At 41.8% G+C, this 19,894-nt stretch overlaps 2 protein-coding genes across 4 annotated transcripts in view; one reads left to right on the forward strand and one right to left on the reverse strand.

Moving 5' to 3' along the window:
• Positions 1 to 1,352: 1,352 nt before the first annotated feature.
• RLIG1 (RNA 5'-phosphate and 3'-OH ligase 1) lies at positions 1,353 to 11,302 on the forward strand. 3 transcript variants are annotated; one of them, XM_076334115.1, is made up of 7 exons: positions 1,353 to 1,458; positions 3,529 to 3,658; positions 4,275 to 4,370; positions 7,761 to 7,877; positions 8,248 to 8,442; positions 9,588 to 9,757; positions 10,338 to 11,302. In XM_076334115.1, exons 1-7 carry the CDS (start codon positions 1,369 to 1,371, stop codon positions 10,524 to 10,526), a joined length of 987 nt encoding a protein of 328 aa, XP_076190230.1. In that variant the 5' UTR covers positions 1,353 to 1,368; the 3' UTR covers positions 10,527 to 11,302. The 3 variants fall into 3 exon arrangements, with proteins under 3 accessions (XP_076190230.1, XP_076190240.1, XP_076190248.1); XM_076334125.1 differs by having other exon boundaries at positions 3,529 to 3,646; XM_076334133.1 differs by having other exon boundaries at positions 1,354 to 1,422.
• Positions 11,303 to 11,337: 35 nt separating this feature from the next.
• CEP290 (centrosomal protein 290) overlaps positions 11,338 to 19,894 on the reverse strand; it is a 56,683-nt gene continuing 48,126 nt past the window's right edge. The window contains 9 exon segments of the mRNA XM_076334143.1: positions 11,338 to 12,015; positions 12,018 to 12,093; positions 12,389 to 12,495; positions 13,365 to 13,468; positions 13,626 to 13,699; positions 15,384 to 15,525; positions 18,563 to 18,726; positions 19,054 to 19,176; positions 19,519 to 19,683. Of these exon segments, the coding sequence (XP_076190258.1) occupies positions 11,906 to 12,015; positions 12,018 to 12,093; positions 12,389 to 12,495; positions 13,365 to 13,468; positions 13,626 to 13,699; positions 15,384 to 15,525; positions 18,563 to 18,726; positions 19,054 to 19,176; positions 19,519 to 19,683 (1,065 nt within the window). The 3' untranslated portion in view covers positions 11,338 to 11,905.

Below are 19,894 nucleotides of genomic sequence, written 5' to 3' on the forward strand. Positions count from 1 at the left end.
AGTATGTGACAGAAACAACGCTGCAGACACCAAGGAGAGTGGAGAAGGAGGGGGAGGAGGTGCTCCAGGCGCCGGAGCAGCGATTCCCCTGCAGCCCGTGGTGAAGACCATGGTGAGGCAGGCTGTCCCCCTGCAGCCCGTGGAGGTCCACGGTGGAGCAGATCTCCACCTGCAGCCCGTGGAGGACCCCACGGTGGAGCAGGTGGATGCGCCCAAGGGAGGCTGTGACCCCGTGGAGAGCCGGCGCTGGAGCAGGCTCCTGGCAGGACCTGTGGACCCGCGGAGAGAGGAGCCCACGCTGGAGCAGGTTTGGCGGCAGGACTTGTGACCCCGTGGGGGACCCACGCTGGAGCAGCTTGTGGAGAACTGCAGCCCGTGGGAAGGGCTCAGGTTGGAGAAGTCCGTGGAGGACTGTCTGCCGTGGGAGGGACCCCACGCTGGAGCAGGGGCAGAGCGTGAGGAGTCCTCCCCCTGAGGAGGAAGGAGCGGCAGAGACAACGTGTGGTGAGGTAGAGGAAAGCGGGAGTAAAGTTGAGCCCGGGAAGAAGGGAGGGGTGGCGGGAAGGCGTTTTAAGATTCAGGTTTTATTTCTCATTACCCTACTCGGGTTTGATTGCTAATAAATTAATTTCCCGTCGTGTCCCCCGCCCCCCGAGGCGAGTGTGTTTTGCCCGTGAGGGTAACGGGTGAGTGACCTCGACCCACGAGCCTTTCGTCGTGTTTTCTCTCCCCTCTCCGGCTGAGGAGGGCAGTGATGGAGCGGCTTTGGCGGGCACCTGGCGTCCAGCCAGGGTCAACCCACCACAGACTGAAAGGTTGTCTACCGAGGCGCAGAGCCTGGCTAACAGGAGGAGGCCGCTGTCCTGGCGGAGGCAAAGTCGGACCCAGAGAGGTGCCCACGCCCTGGGGCCAGGGCATCCACGCCCCAGGCCCGGGCGTGTGGCACCCCGGCGAGCAGAAAAGACAGCCTGAGGAAAGGCTGCCAGGCCAGGGGAACGGCACCGCCGGCGGCTAACGGCCGCCGCCACGGCGCGCGAGCGGGCCACCACGCGGCCGCCTCAGCCCGGCGCCGAGCACAGCTGGGGCGGGGCGGCCCTGCCGCGGCGGGAGCCGCCGCTGTGGGAAGCGGAGCTGCCCCAGGCCCGCGGCCGGGCTGGGCGGCGGAGCCACCGCCTCGCCGAGGGCTGCTGGAGAGAGGCGACCGCGCCCCGCCCCGCCGTCCCCGGCGCTGGGGTGCGTCGCGGGGCTCCCGGCGGGCGGCGACGGACTCGGTTTCCCGCCGCGCACGGCGGGCGCGGGGCGGCGCAGGCGCAGTTCCGTCTCGGCGGCGGGCCGGCGGCGGGAGCGGGCGGGCGGCCGGCCGGGGCCATGAGGCGCCGGGGCGCGGTGCAGCGGAAGGTGCCGTGTCTATTCGTGACCGAGGTGAAGGAGGAGCCGTCGGCCAAGCGGGAGCGCCAGGTGGCCGGGGCGGCACGGGGCCGGGCGGGAGGGAGGCGGGGCCGCAGCCCCCGCGGCGCGGCCGGGGCCGGGGCCGGGGCCGGGGCCGGGGCCGGGCGCAAGGGGAGTCGCTGGGCCGCGGGTAGCGGCGCCGCACGGCGGAGCGGAGCGGAGCGAAGCCGGGGGGACGGGCAGCAGCACCGACCGTGTCAGACCCGCCCGGCGCGGCCCGGCCCGGCTGCGGGGAGGGGGACACCCGAGTGGGGAGAGGTTTCTCTCCAGACCTTGAGGGAAATGCACGGCAGCGTTTTCCATGGGGCTCCCCCCCCCGTAAATGCGGGGAAGAAAGGTCGTGTGGGAGCCGTTTGAGCTCTGTCCCGCTCCTTTCCTGCCAAGTGCACCCAGGTGCTCACCGTGACGTTGTGTTTGCTTTCTCTAAGTGTCGGGAACAGTCATGGCGAGGACTGAGGCCACTGCGACATGACCGCCCTGGGAGCTTGTGTAAAACCATCCTGCCGTCCCCGCCTGTGAGCCTTGCGGGGGAAAAATCAGCTTGTGTCTCTTCTTCCTTTTTTTTAAAAGAAAAGGTCTTTTTTTTGTGACCAAAGGAATATCAGGCCCATGACAGAAGAATTCATTTGAGGCTGTCAGACGCGGGATACTTACGAAGGTGAAAGTAATGGAGCCCGATCCAAGCTGTTTCTTCCCGAGATGTAAGAGGCAGTGTCGGGACAGATTGGGGTGGCATTCACCTGTCTAGCTCTAGACCTCCGACTTGTGTTTCCCGACTGCAGTAGCAGCACCTACTGCTGTCTGTCGGCTGCGTAGTGCACTTGAATCCATCTGGGTGACTTTCTCCCGTTGGTGTTTGGCTTCTGGACGGAAGAGCTGAAGTGGTTGCCAAAACGTCAGTAACGTAACTGTTGAACTCTCAGTACCAACACCACCTTGATAATGGTCATGTAAGGGTAGCTCCCGACATTGTTGTTCCTTCATAGGGGACAAGCCGACAGGGGATTAGGTCTATACCAGTGTAGATGCTATTCTTCTTGTTTTTCAAAGCGCAGGCAAGGATAATAGAGGGGGTTATGACTGCTAGGGAAGAAGCGGGGTGGTGGTGGGAAAACCAACGGGCATGTTTCCTCCCTGCCCTGGAAATTTTCTTTTCCATGTCACCTTCGTGAAATCTTCCTGTATGCTGTATGTTGTGGTTCCACATGTGATGACTAAAATATGAAGCAGCCACGTAATGTCAGGCAAGCATGTAGAAGGTTGTTCTCATTTTACGGCTTCCGAATTCTGTTTGGAGACTTTTGCAAGACAAGGACTCGCTTTGTGTTTTGCCAGCAGGAAGAGACCGTGACCAGCTTACAAGTGAAAATTGGCTGGGGCGAGAGGAGGGCGGGGTGATGGTTATCGAGGAGACTATTGGAATCCAAACAGAAGGGATTACATGTTTGCAGTGAAGGTGTTAAAGAAGCCCTAGCTGCAGGAGTCCTCCTAGAAGTGTGGACTAGTTGTGGCTGGGTATTTGTTTCAGACCCCGGCCCACTTCCTTCTGTGCTCTTTTTAAGCGGGAAAGCATTCAGTTGGCAGCACTGCTCCTAAGTATTTAACACCGGGACGCTTTTGCCACCTTGCATTCCGCAGGTCCGTGCATTGCACTAACACGGTGCCATTGACTTTCCGCTCCAAACTGAAAGCTCGGAGCAGCTAGTCATGATGAGTTTCTGTTGCCATCGTGAGGCAGGGAGACACATCTCAACATTTTGCAGCGTTGGACTGGAACCCTTCTAGTTTATATGCACTGTGTAAAGTGGAAGGCAAAGTCACCTCTAAATACTCATCAAGAACGATTAAAAGAGGGAGAGAGTTTGCAAGTAGATTGCCTTTGTTCTTTTGTCTTAGGGCATTTTCCAAAGCGTCATGTCTTGAAGAAACAAGGGTGTATTTCGACAGTATTAGAAATCAGCACTATAATGTGTAATACTGGACCTAGAGGGGGGCCAGCTGTAAGGAGCAAGAATCCGCATGAGACCGAGGCAGTAACATAGCCACGATGAAAGTTTAAAATACCTGTCTTCTTTTCAGCCATTTAAAGTGTTGGCAACTGAAACTATAACTGGAAAGGCGTTAGAGGCAGATATATACAATGCAATTCCTACTGAAAAGGTGGACGGAACCTGCTGTTACGTAACTGCCTATGAAGGTAGGAAGGAAGGTCCGTATGCAGGTTTCTCCTGCTGACTAGAAGCCTTGTTTTACTTAGTTTTCACTTTTATTGTATGACTTACTGGATTGCAGCTGTTGTGAATTCCAGCCTGCTTAAAGGTCTTGACCACAAAGTAACAGTTACCGTAAACATAGTAGGTGTTTCTAAAGTTGTTACAGATTTTACTCTCTGAAGTCCAGGAAGCATGGTCTAAGCGAACATGCCAGTGGAGGAAGTATTCCCGTTTTAAAATTTCTTATTAGGAAATCTTCCTTGCACACTAGAATTTATGTGATAGAGGGTGCCTGATTTCCTTGGGGAGGATTACAAGACGTGTGGAGGTTGGGAGGAAAACGCGACGAGTGTGGTTCGCTGCATCGCTGGGGTTCTTGCCTTTACCTGAAATTGTGAGGAAACTTTGTATTACACCAGGCAAGATTCTAGGACTAGATTTTGGATTGATCTACAGTAGTTAAGTGATGACTTTAAAGGGTGCCTTTGGGTATGAAATTTCTCTGGTGACGAGTGAGAAGTCCTATCTTGCCTTTTATGTGGTTGATTTCAGTACTCTGCAGGGTATGGTGACCTCAGTAAACTGCTGGTTTTATCCCTCTGGAAACTCTAGGGCAACCCTATCTATGGGCCAGGCTGGATCGAAAACCCAACAAAGAAGCTGAAAAAAGGTTTAAACGGTTCTTGTATTCATTGGAAGATTGCAAAGGTTAGTGAAGATTTCTTTTCTTCTTTTTGTTAATGTAAGTTATCCAATTGGAAGAACACCTCTGGTCTAACTTAGGAAATGTCGGTGATACTGCTCCAAGTTTTTTAATGTCGCTCTTAACTTTACTTCGATAGAGCTTTAAGGTAGATTTGATGGGGTCAGGGGATACCAGCAGGATTGCAGTAAGTAAGCCAAGGATTGGCATGGCATTGCCGGAAGGTGGCAATGCTATTGGGAACATTTACAGTGGTTCTGGCAGCACAAAGAACTTAGGAGCTCTGAAATGCTCATACAGAACTTCATGCAGTATGAGAAACAAACAGGATGAACTGGAAGCTTTGGGTCACCTCTCAGAGCTACGATATCATTGGTACTAGTGAGACTTGGTGGAATGAGTCCCACTGTTGGAGTGCTGGGATGGAGGGCTCCAGGCAGTTTGGGAGAGATAGGCATGGCAGGCGAGGTGGAGGTGTTGCACGTAAGGGAGAAGTTTGATTTTACAGCCCTTACAGTTAGTGATGATGTGGTTGAGGATTAGGGGAATGGAAAACAAAGGAGATGTTGTAGTGGGGGTCTGCTACCGATTGCCCAGCCAGGATGTAAGCACTGATGAGTTATTCTATAGGCAATTAGGAGAAATTCCTGGATTGGTAGCCCTTGTCCTTATGGGAGATTTCAACTTCCCAGATATCAGCTGGGAATATCATCCTGCTGTGACAAGCAGGTCTTGGAAATTCTTGAAGTTTGTAGGAGATAACTTCTTGTCACAGGTACTCAGTGAGCCAACTAGGAAAGATGCCCTCCTAGACTTGATCTTTGTGAATAGAGAAGGACTCGTGGGGGATGTGATGGTTGGTGACTGTTGGCCACAGTGATCATGAAATGGTTGAGTTTAAAATTTTCAGTGTAGTGAGAAAAAAGGACAGCAGAGTCACTACCCTGGATTTCAGGAGAGCAAACTTTAAGTTATTCAGGGAGCTATTTAGCATAGTACCCTGGGAATATGCTTTTGAGGGCTTAGGAGTCCACGAGTGCTGGCCAGTCTTTAAGAACCACCTCTTAGAAGCACAGGAGCAGGCAATTCCACTGTGTCATAAGTCAAGCAAAGCTGGGCAGAAGATCAGCTTGGCTGAACAGGGAAGTCCTTGTGGTGCTCAAGAGGAAAAAGAAATTTTATGATCTCTGGAAGCGAGGTCAGGCTTTGCAGGAAGGGTATAGAGCTGTGGTTTCTTTATGCAGGGAGAAGACACGAAAGGCCAAAGTTCAATTAGAGTTGAAACTGGCCAGTGTTGTTACAGGTAACAAGAAGGACTTTTTTAAGCATGTTAATAGCAAGAGGAGGTCTAAAGAAAACGTTGGACCAATACTTGTTGAAGATCGTCATCTGACTAATAGGGATGAAGAAAAAGCAGAGGCATTCAATGCGTTTTTTGCCTCAGTCTTTAATAATACTGACAGACCTTGGGCTGCCTGGTCCCCTGAGTCAGATGACCATGAGTGTGGGAACAGTGACTTTCCATTTGTGGACACTGAAATTGTAAGGGACCAGCTGTATCAGCTGAATGTTCACAAGTCCATGGGGCCTGATGGGATTCATCCCAGAGTACTGAAGGAGCTAGGGGATGTTATGGCAGGACCCCTCTCGATCATCTACGAACAGTCTTGGGAGTCTGGGGAGGTCCCTGCTGACTGGAAGCTAGCCAGTGTTACTCCAATCTACAAAAAGGGCGTAAGGGAAGACCCAGGGAACTACAGACCTGTTAGTCTAACCTCAGTTCCGGGAAAAATTATGGAGAAGATTATACTGCATACTATTAAAAGGCATTTAAAGAATAATGCAGTCATCAGGCACAGTCAACATGGGTTCACAAAGGGAAAGTCCTGTTTAATTAATCTGATACCCTTCTCTGAAAAGGTCACCTACATAGTGGATGAAGGGAAGGCGGTGGATGTAGTTTTTCTGGATTTTAGTAAGGCTTTTGATACTGTCCCTCACAGCATCCTTCTGGACAAGTTGTCCAGCTGTGGGGTGAGCGGGTTCACAGTGTGCTGGGTGAAGAACTGGCTGAAAGGCAGAGCTCAAAGGGTTGTAGTGAAGTGGGCTACATCTGGCTGGCAACCGGTCACCAGCGATGTTCCTCAGGGTTCAATTCTGGGGCCAGTCCTGTTCAATATGTTTATCAACGATCTGGATGCAGGAGTTGAATGCACCATTAGCAAGGTTGCTGATGATACCAAACTGGGAGGTACTGTTGACTCTTGAGGGACAAGAGGCCTTGCAGAGGGATCTAGATAGATTGGAGCACTGGGCAATGGTTAATGGGATGATACGTCCGAATGCCGCCTTCTGCACCTGGGATGGAGTAACGCTGGGCACAAGTATAAATTGGGAGAGGAGTGGCTGGAGAGCAGCCCTGCAGAAAGGGATCTGGGGGTGCTGGTCGACAGCAGGCTCAGTATGAGTCAGCAGCGTGCCCTGGCAGCCAGGATGGCAAACCGCATCCTGGGGTGCATCAAGCACAGTATAACCAGCCGGTCAAAAGAGGTGATTATCCCGCTGTGTTCAGCGTTGGTGCAGCCTCACCTTGAGTACTGTGTGCAGTTCTGGGCCCCACAATTTAAGAAGGATGTGAAGGTCCTCAAATGAATCCAGAGGAGGGCAACAAAGCTGGTGAAAAGGCTGAAAGGAATGTCCTGTGAGGAGCAGCTAACGGCTTTGGGTTTGTCTAGTCTGGAGAAAAGGAGGCTGAGGGGTGACCCCATTGCTCTCTACAGCTTCCTGAGGAGGGGAACTGGAGAGGGAGGTGCTGATCTCTTCTCCCTGGTATCCAGTGATAGGATGCGTGGGAATGGTTCAAAGCTGCACCAGGGGAGGTTCAGACTGGACATTAGGAAGCATTTCTTTACCAAGAGGGTGTGCAAACACTGGAACAGGCTTCCTAGAGAGGTGGTCGATGCCCCAAGCCTGTCGGCGTTTAAGAGGCATTTGGACAATGCCCTTAACATGCTTTAACTTTTGGTCAGCCCTGAAGTGGTCAGGCAGTTGGACTAGATGATCATTGTAGGTCCCTTCCAACTGAAAAAAGAGTCTAGTCTATTCTACTTCTCTTGCTCTAGTTTAAATATAATGTTGGCTATTTAGGTAGCTATTTTTTTAGTCTTAGTTAGTTTTGAACTTTTAAACTACTTAAAGGCTACTATGCTTCTTTAAACCCTCCTAATTGTAGACTGCTTGAGTGTGCTACATGTTGGTGCTTGTACAAAGTAACTGGGACTACTGTCTGTAAAAGAAGGTTTAGGTCAATGGTATTTTAATACTTGCATTGAAAGACGATCAAAGCATAAAATTGGCTAACAGTTTGCCAAAAACTGTCACATTTATATGTCTAGAATTTGTTTGGAATGTTGAAGAGGATTTCAAGCCTGTTCCAGATACCTGGATTCCAGCAAAGGACATAGAGTTCTCTAATGGCAATCCTTTGCCCGATGAAAACGGACATATGCCAGGTACCTATGATGCAACACAGGTAAAATGCTGAGGGGGAATCCATTTTTGAAGTGAATTAGAATTAGTTCCAGAGTTAGAAGTAGTAGTTAACTTATTCAGAAAACAATTGGAATGTCATTCATTCACTATCCAGAAAGGCTTTGTTCTTCTGACACATTGAAAGTAATTGCAGTTCGCTGTACAGACTTACAGGGCTTCAGCTGAAGGCATAGTTGTCACGTTTGCATTTCTCTGAGATATGACATAGTTTTTCTTGCTACTTTTTCTGTTTGTAGTTAACTGTGGGGGTTTTTTAAGGCATGTACAGTTCTAGTACACGTATGATAACTTCAGATATTTATGTTGGTAAAATGCAATGTTTTCTCATAGGTTGGGTGCCTGTGGAGAAAAATAGTAAGCAGTATTGTTGGCACTCATCTGTTGTAAATTATGAGGCTGAAGTAGCGCTGGTATTGAAACACCATGCTGACCCAGGGCTTCTGGAAATTAGTCCGGTGCCATTATCAGAGATTTTAGAACAAACATTGGAGCTTATTGGGACTAATATTAATGCAAATCCATATGGTAAGTTTGTATGGTCTGTTCTTAAATACTTTTTTATTTAGTGATATTTTTTAGTGAAAACTATGTATTTTCTTTGTATAAATTTTTTAAAAAAAGGCCTAAGGTAGCAATGTAAGCTTTTTAGAAAGGAGAGAAAGGACTAGCTCAAAGAACACTCACCCAGAAATACTCACCTCATAAAGCTGAGTTGTCATGAGACTATTTATGTCTATTAAACCTCTTCCCACCTGCATGTTCTTTAGGAGTTATAAAAAAGTTTTGCTTTAGTCTTTCAAAAAATACTCTGACTGGAAAAGTTGTTTTAAATATTACTATTAAAATATTAAAATATTTTTAAAGATTGTTCGTTGGTGCCTTTTCTTGACTTCTTTTTACTTGCTCTTCTGATGCTGTTTAGACCATTAAAGTAGAAAATTTTATTCAGCCACTTTTTTTTGAGTCCCTAGGGTTTAGTAGTAAGTTGCATTTTTGAAATTATGAAATACTGTGGATTTTTTTTAAGGAAATGTAATTTAAGCTACATTTTTAAAAGCCTTTTAACAAAAAAACAATTAGGTATGAGCACAAGTGAGTTTTAACTTTTGAGCTTTGCTGTTAGGATAACTTGCAAGGATGAATAAGAAAAATAGTACCTGGTCTAAGCATTTTCTCAGAATGTAAGGGAACCGCAACAAAAAATTCTAATAGCTGTATTTTTAGATGAAGATTTATGTTGAACAGTCAGTGAAGAGGCAATGCATTTGTAAACAGCCTGGCTTAAGTATTAATCCATATTCATAAGAAAATATGCCAGATTTTCAGGAACTAAGATGTTTGTGCTATTGATTGTGATCTGAAGCATGAAGAATTTAGCTAGTAGCTTTATGGTTACTGAGGAGGTGACCCCAAGGACAAAACAGACAACTGTATAAATCTCTATATCGTGTTTATTTTGTACAAATAAAAAGTTACATGAGGAGGAGACAGCTACATTTGATACTTAGAAGTATATTTAACTGTTCCCTTAAAGGCAGGACAATGTTGTAGTACCTAATAGAAGTCTGCCTTTATAGAGTGCTTTTAAGATAGCCGTAATAACAAAAGTGAGGAAAATCTGAAGTTCTCACACGTAACTAGCAGGAAGATTTTTGTTTCTTTTAACATAGGATTAGGAAGCAAGAAGCAGCCTGTACATCTTCTTGTACCACATGGAGCATTTGAAATAAAGAATCCACCTGCTTTGAAACAAAATGACATACTGTCTTGGTTTGAAGGCTGCAGTGAGGGTAAAGTTGAAGGAATTGTGTGGCACTGCCATGATGGGTGTTTAATCAAGGTAAGTATATAGATGGACATGTGGAAAGCACTATAATAATTCATAGTATATGAAGTATTGCGAGGTGTTCACTTTTTGTCTTGTTTTCCAAATTCTTTAGTAGTAAATGTTCTAGCAAATCAGGTGACAGCAGAATTAGTCAAGCCAGTGTCACTACAATGACAACATATTAAACTTCTTGATTATCTACATTATGCTAATAACTTAAAGTAATTAAGAACATAAAATAGTATTTTCTTGCCTCTGTATAGGAATCACTCAACATTTTAAAGCTTAATTCTTTTATTTAAAAAATTCATTTCTTGTAATGTGAACTTATAGAACAAGTATTGTTAATAAGAATGGGATTTTTGATTAATTAGCAAGTTTATATTATTTCTGAAGCTGTGGAGGACACCTTGGTTCTGGTTTGTCTTTTGTGCTTTGTTGTTACTCATGTTAGATGACTGATTAATGGTTGTAAGTGCTCTAATGCAGAGGATCCTAGAATTGAAGCACACACACCCCGACCCCCGAAGTTGGGAACTGTTGGGCTACTATATCAGAATGTCTAAACTGATCTTATTTCTTTTTATTTTAGCTCCATCGCCATCATCTTGGTTTACGCTGGCCACTTGCAGAGACGTACCTGAATTCTCAGCCTGTTGTAATTGCTTTTAATAGAACTAAATATGACTGTGACTTTGAACCAAAGAGTTTGTTTCACCATTTTTCAAAATTGGATGGTCAAAGATTTGACAGACTCCAAGATATCAAGTTTGATGCTTGAAATGATTTTTCTCTTTTAAGTTAAATGTTGTATGCGCTGCATTCCTCTTACTTGTGTCTACCACAGAACTCTTCACAAATAATCTTCTAGCTTAGGCAGCGGCCTAGGTACTGTAAGATTTTAAGTTTTTCCTAAATGACTGATTTTATATAACGAGAGATCCAACATCCAGAGCAGAGATCTAGCTTTCAGCATGTTTATTTTCAGTTCTGGAAGACCCTTAACTTTTGAACCCATTTCTGGAAGCTGTTGTAATTAAGCGTAAGAAGTATGTTGTCTAACACTGGCTGGTCCTAATAGCTTAGCTAATGAATGCAATCAACTGTAAAAGTTCCAGAGGTTGCACTTCTATAAATATAATTATCATGTTATACGTAGGATTCAGATTTAGGATCTAGTTGTTTCTCAACAGTAAAGGACATATTTCAGGTGGGACCAGAATTAGTCCTGAAATTTGATAATTTTTTTTTAAAGTTGTAACAATTTCTTTTGGGGGAAAACTTTTCACTGTATTATTTAACTGGCAAGCTGCAGCATTATGCTATGACTTGAAAACCTAATTAAGCTATATCCTACAGGTACTTCCACTATTCTGGGACAAAAAGAGTAAGTAATAGGAGGTATACTAGTTCTATTTTGGAGGTCCTTAGTAATTAGAGAGGGACATGACTTGGCTTAATAATACCCATTTTCAGACTGCATCTCAATTAGGAAAACTTCATCAAGGGCATATTAAGTGAGATGGCATGTAAATAATAAAGGTGAGACTGCATGATCATTTGAGTTGGCTTTATTTTATCTATGCTATAAAAGTAAACATCCAGCTATATAAAATACACAAAATGAAAAATCATTTATCTACAAAAATACCATTAGTTTGGCTGAAATACTATAACTTAACTTTGTGGATTTTCGAAAATTCATGTAAAAATAACAGGAACAGACATCCAGCACACTGACCCTGAGTCCATAGTTAAGAAGTATGATAGCACAAGACAGCAAGAAGAAGTTACATATTCTTATCGATCTGGAACTTAGCATACTTAGCACATTTTAAGTGTTTCTCAACTTTTAGGATAAGTCCAAGGTTTCAACTTCACCTGACACCTGTGTATTACCCAAATTACTGTTCTGAATTAAAATATAATATTGCAAAGGAGGTGTGAGAGGTAAAACTCACTTTTATTTTGACTGGTGTATATAAATACTGACTATAATCTGTTGACTAATCCAATTCTGCACTCTTAGGTATGTGCCAAACTACTGTAACTTTAATAGACTTGTATCATTCCAAGATAAAAACAGACAAATAAATCAGTATTATGTAACTGCCCCAGAATTTATTTTCTGTATCGATACTGAGGATACTAAACACTAGCCTAATCAACAGAAACATTGCCTGGACTATCCACTTGAATGCCAAACTCTTCAGAAAGCTGCTTTAATCTCTCCTCTAAGATAATATTTTTTTTTACTTCTTCATTGTATTGTATTTCAGATCCTCAATTTCTTCAAAAAAGGAAGGGTCAAAGTGTTCTAGTTCTCTTCTCGGCTTTTTTGTTTCTTCCTATTAAAAAGAACGAAGGAGTACCACCATTATCCAGAACTTAGGAAATACACGTCAACAACAGCTTTTTTTGCCTTTTTCTTAAGAAGCTAAATGATGAGAGAATAAGTATGTTCTCTAGAAACACAAAAATCTACCCGTGAACAGCACGTTCACTAACAACAAAATAGGCTTCATAAATATAATGTTTAGAAATTGACTTTGTCATTAAATATTAGTTTAGATGTTAAACAGCTCTTTCTAGCTAACCATAATTTTGCTCATTATCTTGCCTAGGATGATCCTTGCAACTCACCTTTAATTGCTGTTTTTCCAACTCTGAGGCTTTCAGCTGTGTCTGGAGGTCAGCTACTTCTGTCATTAACTTGTCATTTTTATCCTTCTCTACAGTTTCATTATGTCCTGCAAAAATAATGATAATTTGTTTTGAAATTTAAGGTAATGAAAATCAATGACATGAATAATCTTGTACAGTAATTCTGCATCTCCTGAAAACTGAAACAGTTAAAGTGTGTAAACCCAATTGGGATCAACAGCCACCAAAAATTCAAGTCATCTGGGCTTTTCTTTAGTTCTTGTACAAATCAGGTGGTGGTGCCTAGTTCCTGTGACTGAACGCAATACTCCAGCAGCCAGTCCATTAGCATACTTCAGAGAAATACGACACGTACAGTTTCTCCGAATTAAATGCAGGGAACTTGGAAATAACGTAGTATAAGGATCTTGTTAATGATATTCATAATTTCAAGAGGGTTAATTTTTAATTTTTTTCCCAGTCATATGGCAATGTGCTGCTCTATAGCGCTCTGCTTGTCCCAGGGGACTGATGCCTGCTAGGTCTTAAGTCATTCACAGAGCTCGTATCTGCAAATAGACGCTCGTTCTCTGGCAGCTTGGAACCCAAGGCAAAAGGGGTAGGCAAGAGGGTTTCAATGAATGCCTGACGTCTTACAAGCGGTCTTTTGAGGTTTATAAAGCAGATGGTGGCATGAACTACACATCTTCTTGGAAAAGGAAATCTTACAAAGATTACAGCCTCTTGTTCAAGATAATTAATTATGGCTATTTTTACTAACACTTCCCTATAAAAAACTTGTATAAGTCCTCAAAAATCCAAGACCTTAGTCTGCTCCAGTTTACACTACTCTGGCATTAATATAATTCAAATAATTCTGTAGACTTATGATCATTTTGCACACACATATTAAGTAAAAATAGCTTTAGGCCCCAAATACAGGAAGATCTTTATTTTAGGTATTGAAAATTATTACCGGCTGCAGGACCTTCACTTGTATATGTGTGTACGTGGTGCTTATAATCTTCCACCTGGTGGGCTAGTTCTGCTTTTTCTTTCTTTAATCGATTATTAATTAATCTGGAATATAAAACAATTTTAGAATAATTTTTAAAAATTACAAAAATATTTTAGAATATAAAAGATGTAACTAAAAATCGCAATGGCCATTTCCTGATCATTCTTATTTTAGGTATATTGGCTGAGGTATTTATTTAGTTATTTAAAAGTACATTACCTTAAAAGCTGAAGCTCCCTGATGAGGCTTTGCTCTGTCCTTGCACCTTCAGGAAGGTGTTTGAGAAGCTCAATCTTAAAAGAAAAATTAAGAAAGTTTTGCTCTTGAAAACAGTATCCATGGATAATGCAGTTCAGATGGAGTTCTCTTTGATACAGGATTAAAAAATGAATGAAAATAATACTAAGGATGTAACCAAGTACTAGGTTATCACAGAGAAAAAAACCCTAAGTGTTCATCTACTGACAGTTTCCACAAAGCTAATTATCTACAGCCTTTTTAAAGTTAGTATAGATCATTGCTACATATTTCATGAAGGGTGAAGAAAAAAGTCTTCAAAGGTTAGATTTACAAAGAAAGTTAGACACATAGCTATGTTAGCATCATGTATACATATGCTTAAGGAAGTGATATGCCTAAATCATGTAAGTGCTTTAAAATAGTACTGACATGCTTATTTGCATACTTAGGTGTCCAAGTTCCTTTTTAAACGTGATACGAAAACCCTGTGATTTTGCACTGAAAACCCAAACGAGTGCATGTCGACTAGAAACGACCTGCAGTCGTAAGTCAGAATAGGTCCCCGACCAGAGAGGGAGTTAGCCTCTAGAAGTGCCTTTCAGTAGAAGATGCGGGAGCAAAAAATCAGTGTTTTAAAATATAAGACTATATACAGTTTTGAGTGCAGTGACAATTTATGAACTCTTATAAGGCTACTGTTAGCGATAGGCTTTTGTTCTATTACCACCTAAAATGGTAAGGATTTGGGTTTTTTCACAATCAGTCTGTTTCTTTGAAATGTAGTTAACCTTGACCACATCCCTTCATCAGTATTTGAGACATGAAAGAAACTGGAAAGTGTGTGTTGCTCCAGAGTAATATCACATAATGAAAGAATTTTATCTCTGTGTTAATTTTGCTGCTGGTATACACTTCATGTTAATAATGCTGACTTTAGAAAAGGGAAAACAAGCAAAAACTAACAAAATAATGGTTTTATAGGACTCAATTCCAAGTTCTATTTACTGAACACATTTACTTGCTTACATAACATATATGACTTCCTATATTGAAAGTTGTGTATTCGCTACCTTACTCTGAGAATGGCCTGTACAAGATGTCGGGGGAAGAAAACCATGCACGTATTAATAAATTAGAAGGTGGAAGCTAATCTAGGTGGATAGTCCTAGGGCTACATCTCTGGAGTACTTAAAGGCCAAAATTTGACACATCGTTTCAAAGGTACCCGAGTTTAAAATTCATCAACTCTTCCATGTGTGAAATAATATTTGTAAGACTTATTAGGGACTGCATGTAAGAGGCCATAGTGGAAATAGGCATGAAGATCCCCTTTAGGATGGCAAAGTCAATCCCCCAAAAAAGACCTGGAAGGAAGAGGGAAGTCCCTGCAGCAAACTCACTCTGCAGAACAAGCTAGAAAGATTTTAAGACCATTTGAAGCATCTGTACCTACAGGCTTTCATGTGATCAATGAAACTATAATACAAAACCCTACAGAAGAATACAGTAGAAAAAAATTAATTTTCCCCTAAGACTGCAAGTCAAGAATATATATTGATAATATGTGGTAAACCTCATTAATATGTAGATGTACAATTACGGCAACTAGGACTGAAAAAAACCTATAAAAGCATGGCTTAGAGAAAAAAAATGTACTCTGCCAGTATGGACATTAGAAAGAAATCAATTAATATTAAGCAATCTGTTCTCAGAGTCATCTGGCTAAATTTTACTCACTTGTTCTTTTAGATCTTGTAAGTTTTTATCAGCATTGTGTTCACGTTCTGTTGCTTCCTGAAGCAGCTGTTTAAGGTCAGTAATGCTTTGGGTTTTTCTAGCAATATCCATTTCCATTTCCTTCATCTTGGTTTTGTGCATCCTGGTAGTAGTTTTATTTAGAAAAAGATAAGAGCAAAAGCTAATATTTTTGCAGAAACAGAGATTAAAATATCTTTAGGAGATTAAATGCCATAAAATACACCCTAAAATGTGTTTGGGGCATTGGCCTTGAAATAATCACTGGTATTATTTATTGAGCTGGAAGAAGCATAATGAAAAATACACTTTTAACCTTAGAATAAAGGCTTTTCCAAATGTTACACCTTCATGGATCTTACTTTGTATCTCCACTTTATTGAAGAGGGACTGGAAGCTTTTTATGGTATTGCACATAAACCCCAAACTACCTTCTGCTAGAAACATGCACGTCTGTTACTGATGCAGTGTGCACATTGGTCATGTCTTACTTCAGTGTCATACCTTTGAAAGTATTTTTCTTATGATTTAATAATTTATGGAAAATAAATTAATGTGCTTAGAAAAGGGCTAATACAGATACAGAAGATGAAGACTCCAAGGGCAAAAATGTTCTACAAGAAATTATGTTTACTCTTGAGTAACAGCAGTCTGAGAAGGATTCCATTTTGCTTTGAGCCATACAAGGCTACAAAAAGGTTTTTGTTAGAACCACTGAAATATTGGTTGGAAGGTATCTCTGGAGGTCATGTAATCCAATCTCCCATCTGAAGTGGGTTTTCAGATAGCAATACAACCTCCAACATCTTGCTATCTGCCAAAGAGCCTTCCAAAGGATCACTTGGATGACACCTTTGTCTGACCTACTAAATACTTTCTATTACCACGTACATGCTTTGGAAGATGCGCTGGTGACGTGGACTGCATGTTAAAGTGCCTCAATGAGCTCCTCTAGGTTAGTAATGTCTTAATGTTATTCACTTACTTTAAAATCATGTTAAAGTAAATGCAAATAAAAGTTATTATTCACACCAGTTGAAATAGGCAAGTACAATTAAGCAAAACCATATATTTTATATCTATCTATATACAACTACCTATCTATAGCAACTAAATAGAATTAAGTAGAAATGTTTTTCAAAGAGGTAAAGAACTGAAAGAAAAAACTATATTCAAACTACTGAGCTGATATGCCAGGTGTTAAGGGCCTACCATCTTCACTGCATGTTCCTGTCCTCCTCCTCCTGTGGCTGGCAGCCAGTTTTGCCCTCCTTCCTTATGCTAAATATGGCTGTCATCTGACCTTGCATAAAGACATTTTACCTCACTACATGGTTAGGGGGAAGGTTAAAAAAAAGGAACGGCTTTCTGAAGTCTCAGTGAAGTGAAACAGCTCAGCAGTATGTCAGAGAAGCACCAGAACTCCCCCAAGGGGTCCTGTGGGAGTGCAAGACTGGGAAGTGGGTAAAATCTTGGACATCAGCAGATAGGCTGATCAACAGTGACCTGACCTAAGATGGAATCAGACAAGTCTCTCTCCTGTCCAGCTGATTTTCTGCCCTAATAAGGTTGCAGTCAGAGGTTGTTTTTGTAGATACCCTCCACCTCTGTTTACAACTATTAAAAAGTACTTTTGCAACACGTCATCTTATTTCATTCTGAGGTCATCCAGGAGTCCAGGACTAAGTATTTCTTCCCAAAAATTTGCTCTCTTCCATCTTTATGCAGAACACAGTCTGTTTATTTCTCTTAATAGCATAAGCATTGCTTCATTTTCTTGTCTTTTTCTGAGATACGGCAGTACAAGAGATGATTTCCAATTAAAAACTCTTGCCTCAAGAGGGGTAAAATTCTCCTTCCTCGTCCACTTTGATGAATCACAGGCATGTTTCATGTGAATGTACCTTACATCAAACTTCATATTCTATATCAATCTGTTCATTATTAAACACGCTAGTGTGACATATAACTAGCATCTTTGTGCATAGCTCTTTATTGAAAATGGGTGTAATAGTAATGCTTTTTGGACTGGCAATGGTTTTGGGGTGACCGTTGGCCAAAATCATTTCTGTAAGCAAACCACAAAACACAGAACTAACCAGCTTGCTTCTAGCAAAGAAATGAATGCAATTAAAGTTGTTCAGGCTGTAGAGTTAAGATCTGTATAAGTAGGTTGTTACAGAAAAAGCATCTGAACTAACTGCAGAAGTACAGATAAATTAAAAATGTGTGCCCAAGTTGCAAAGCAGAAATCGGTGTCATAGAACTGTTTTCTTTAGTTTGTTCCACATTGAGTGATGCAAGTGATACCTGAATTTTAAAACAACTGACAGGTAACCTTCAGATAACTTATTGGTAAAGAGTTGTAGACATTTACTATTATTACCAAACCAAAATTGATTTTTGATGCTGATTTCAAAGCCTGAGTTTTATCTAAAAATCTAGGAAATGGCGATTCCCACACTTCATTTTATATATTGGAAAAGATAATCCAGTGCTAGTCTCCAAGTTTTTTTCCCTTCTTCTACAGATAACAGAATCAACTGGCTGACTGCAGTTAGCTTTCAGGGCCTTCAGAACACACATGAAGGATCTTTAGGTATGCCTACATGTCCCAAGGAGTATAGAAATCCCAGTGGGTTTTCTAATACAACCTCTGCACATTCACATGGTTAGATGTAGATTCAAATGCAGCCAAGCTGGAAAATGCAGGTTGCTGGCTTCCAGTTTTTGTTTCAGATTGTTATCCACATGGTAAGGTATTGAAATACTTTCTAAGTTCAGCAAAAATGCTGACATTATTCCACAAAGCACAAATACAATACATTTAAGCAGCAAGGAACACAAAATACTTCCTTTACCAGAATTATCCAGAAGTCTACAGCTGATCTGAAGAAGGGAGGTAAGTAACTGGCTTCTGTATAGAAGCAGCTAACAAAGCCAGTACTTAAGGGTACTAGATCTCTTCCGGATTCGTATCAGAGACCTATATACTGATTCTACATACTAATATAGAATGAGAAAATAAAATACGGATAATATAAAACTATCTTCAAAAGAGGAAAGAAAAATTGTGAAAATGAAAGTCTAATTTGTTTGCTAATATTTAAAAAGGAATTAACACTTGTGTTCATCTTCCTTACTTCATTCTCAATTCCTACCTTGTTACAACAACGGACTTCCAGCTTTTGCTGTCAGCTCTGTCAAATTGGCTCTCAGCCAAATTTAGCCTCTTAATGGTTTCCTCCAGCTGTACAGTTAACTTCTTATTTAATATCTCCAAGTTATTCTTCGCTATTCGTAGCTTCTCTCCACTGTCAGCTTCCTATTGTTCAATAAAAACACAGGTTTATGGAATACTTAACCTCACATGAAGCACAGGATTATCTAAAATGATGGTGAGATAGGGTCAGTGCTGATTTAGAGGAAAACAGTGCATCCAAGATCACTAGCACTACAACTTCCAAATTCCGTCTTGGGCTGTCTCCTCTCCACATATAATTAAAAATTCTGTCATAGCAGTATCAGTGCTTAGAAAAGGGTCCATTCCACATCAACCATTTAAAAAAAAGAAAAAAAAAGAAAGATACTGGCCACAACCAGTAACTACAGTAACTAATGGAAATAAAGGGATGCATTACAACCATCATACCTTTTTCAGTTCTTTACGCAGCCTCTCGTTTTCAGTAATGACTTTTTCCATTCCTTTGGTTTTAGATTCATAATGCACACTCAGCTGGCCCCCCAGATGAAGTTTCATTTTTTCCATTTCAGACTAAATATCAAACAGTTTGTTAAAACACATATACATTGCTTAGTAGAAAATTTCAGATTTCCATTTTTAAAATACAGCATAGTTGCAGCTACCTAGCACAGTGAACATAACATTTCATCACATATTTAAACATGTCCTTAAGAAACAGAGTACCTTTACACAAATCATGCAGTAAGTTATGCTAAAATGAAGTTTTGCTTTTGTGTTCTACACGTTTCATAGCTGGTATTTTTAAAACACTTTCGTGCCAATCAATGTCAACAACAGGCTTGCTGCTCCATTTTCCTACTAACTTGCATATAAACTGCTATCTAAATATAGTTATTGGAGATAGATCAGTACCTTTAGCCTCTCATTTTCCCGTTCAAGACCAAGTAATTTCTCATTAGAAACCACAGCAGGAGCTTTTTTCAGCTCTTCATTTTCTCTTTGGACTCTCTCTACAACCTTTTTCATCAAACCAATTGTTTTTTCCAATTCTGGGACTGTCTTTCCACTTCTACCAGCCTATAGAGAGGGAAGAAAAAAAAGTAAAAGGAAATAAACCATTCATCTTAACATTCTGAGATACTCCAAATCTTACTTTTTCGCTTATTTTCCCATTGCAATTTATATTTACAAAAAAGATGTTATATTTTGGTGTGACTTGAACACCAAAGTTCTTGCATACTTAGCTCCCCAAAATGATATATTCACCCCAAAGTCACCATATCAGCTC

Source organism: Aptenodytes patagonicus, chromosome 1 (assembly GCF_965638725.1).
Source record: "Aptenodytes patagonicus chromosome 1, bAptPat1.pri.cur, whole genome shotgun sequence".
NCBI classification, from domain to species: domain Eukaryota; kingdom Metazoa; phylum Chordata; class Aves; order Sphenisciformes; family Spheniscidae; genus Aptenodytes; species Aptenodytes patagonicus.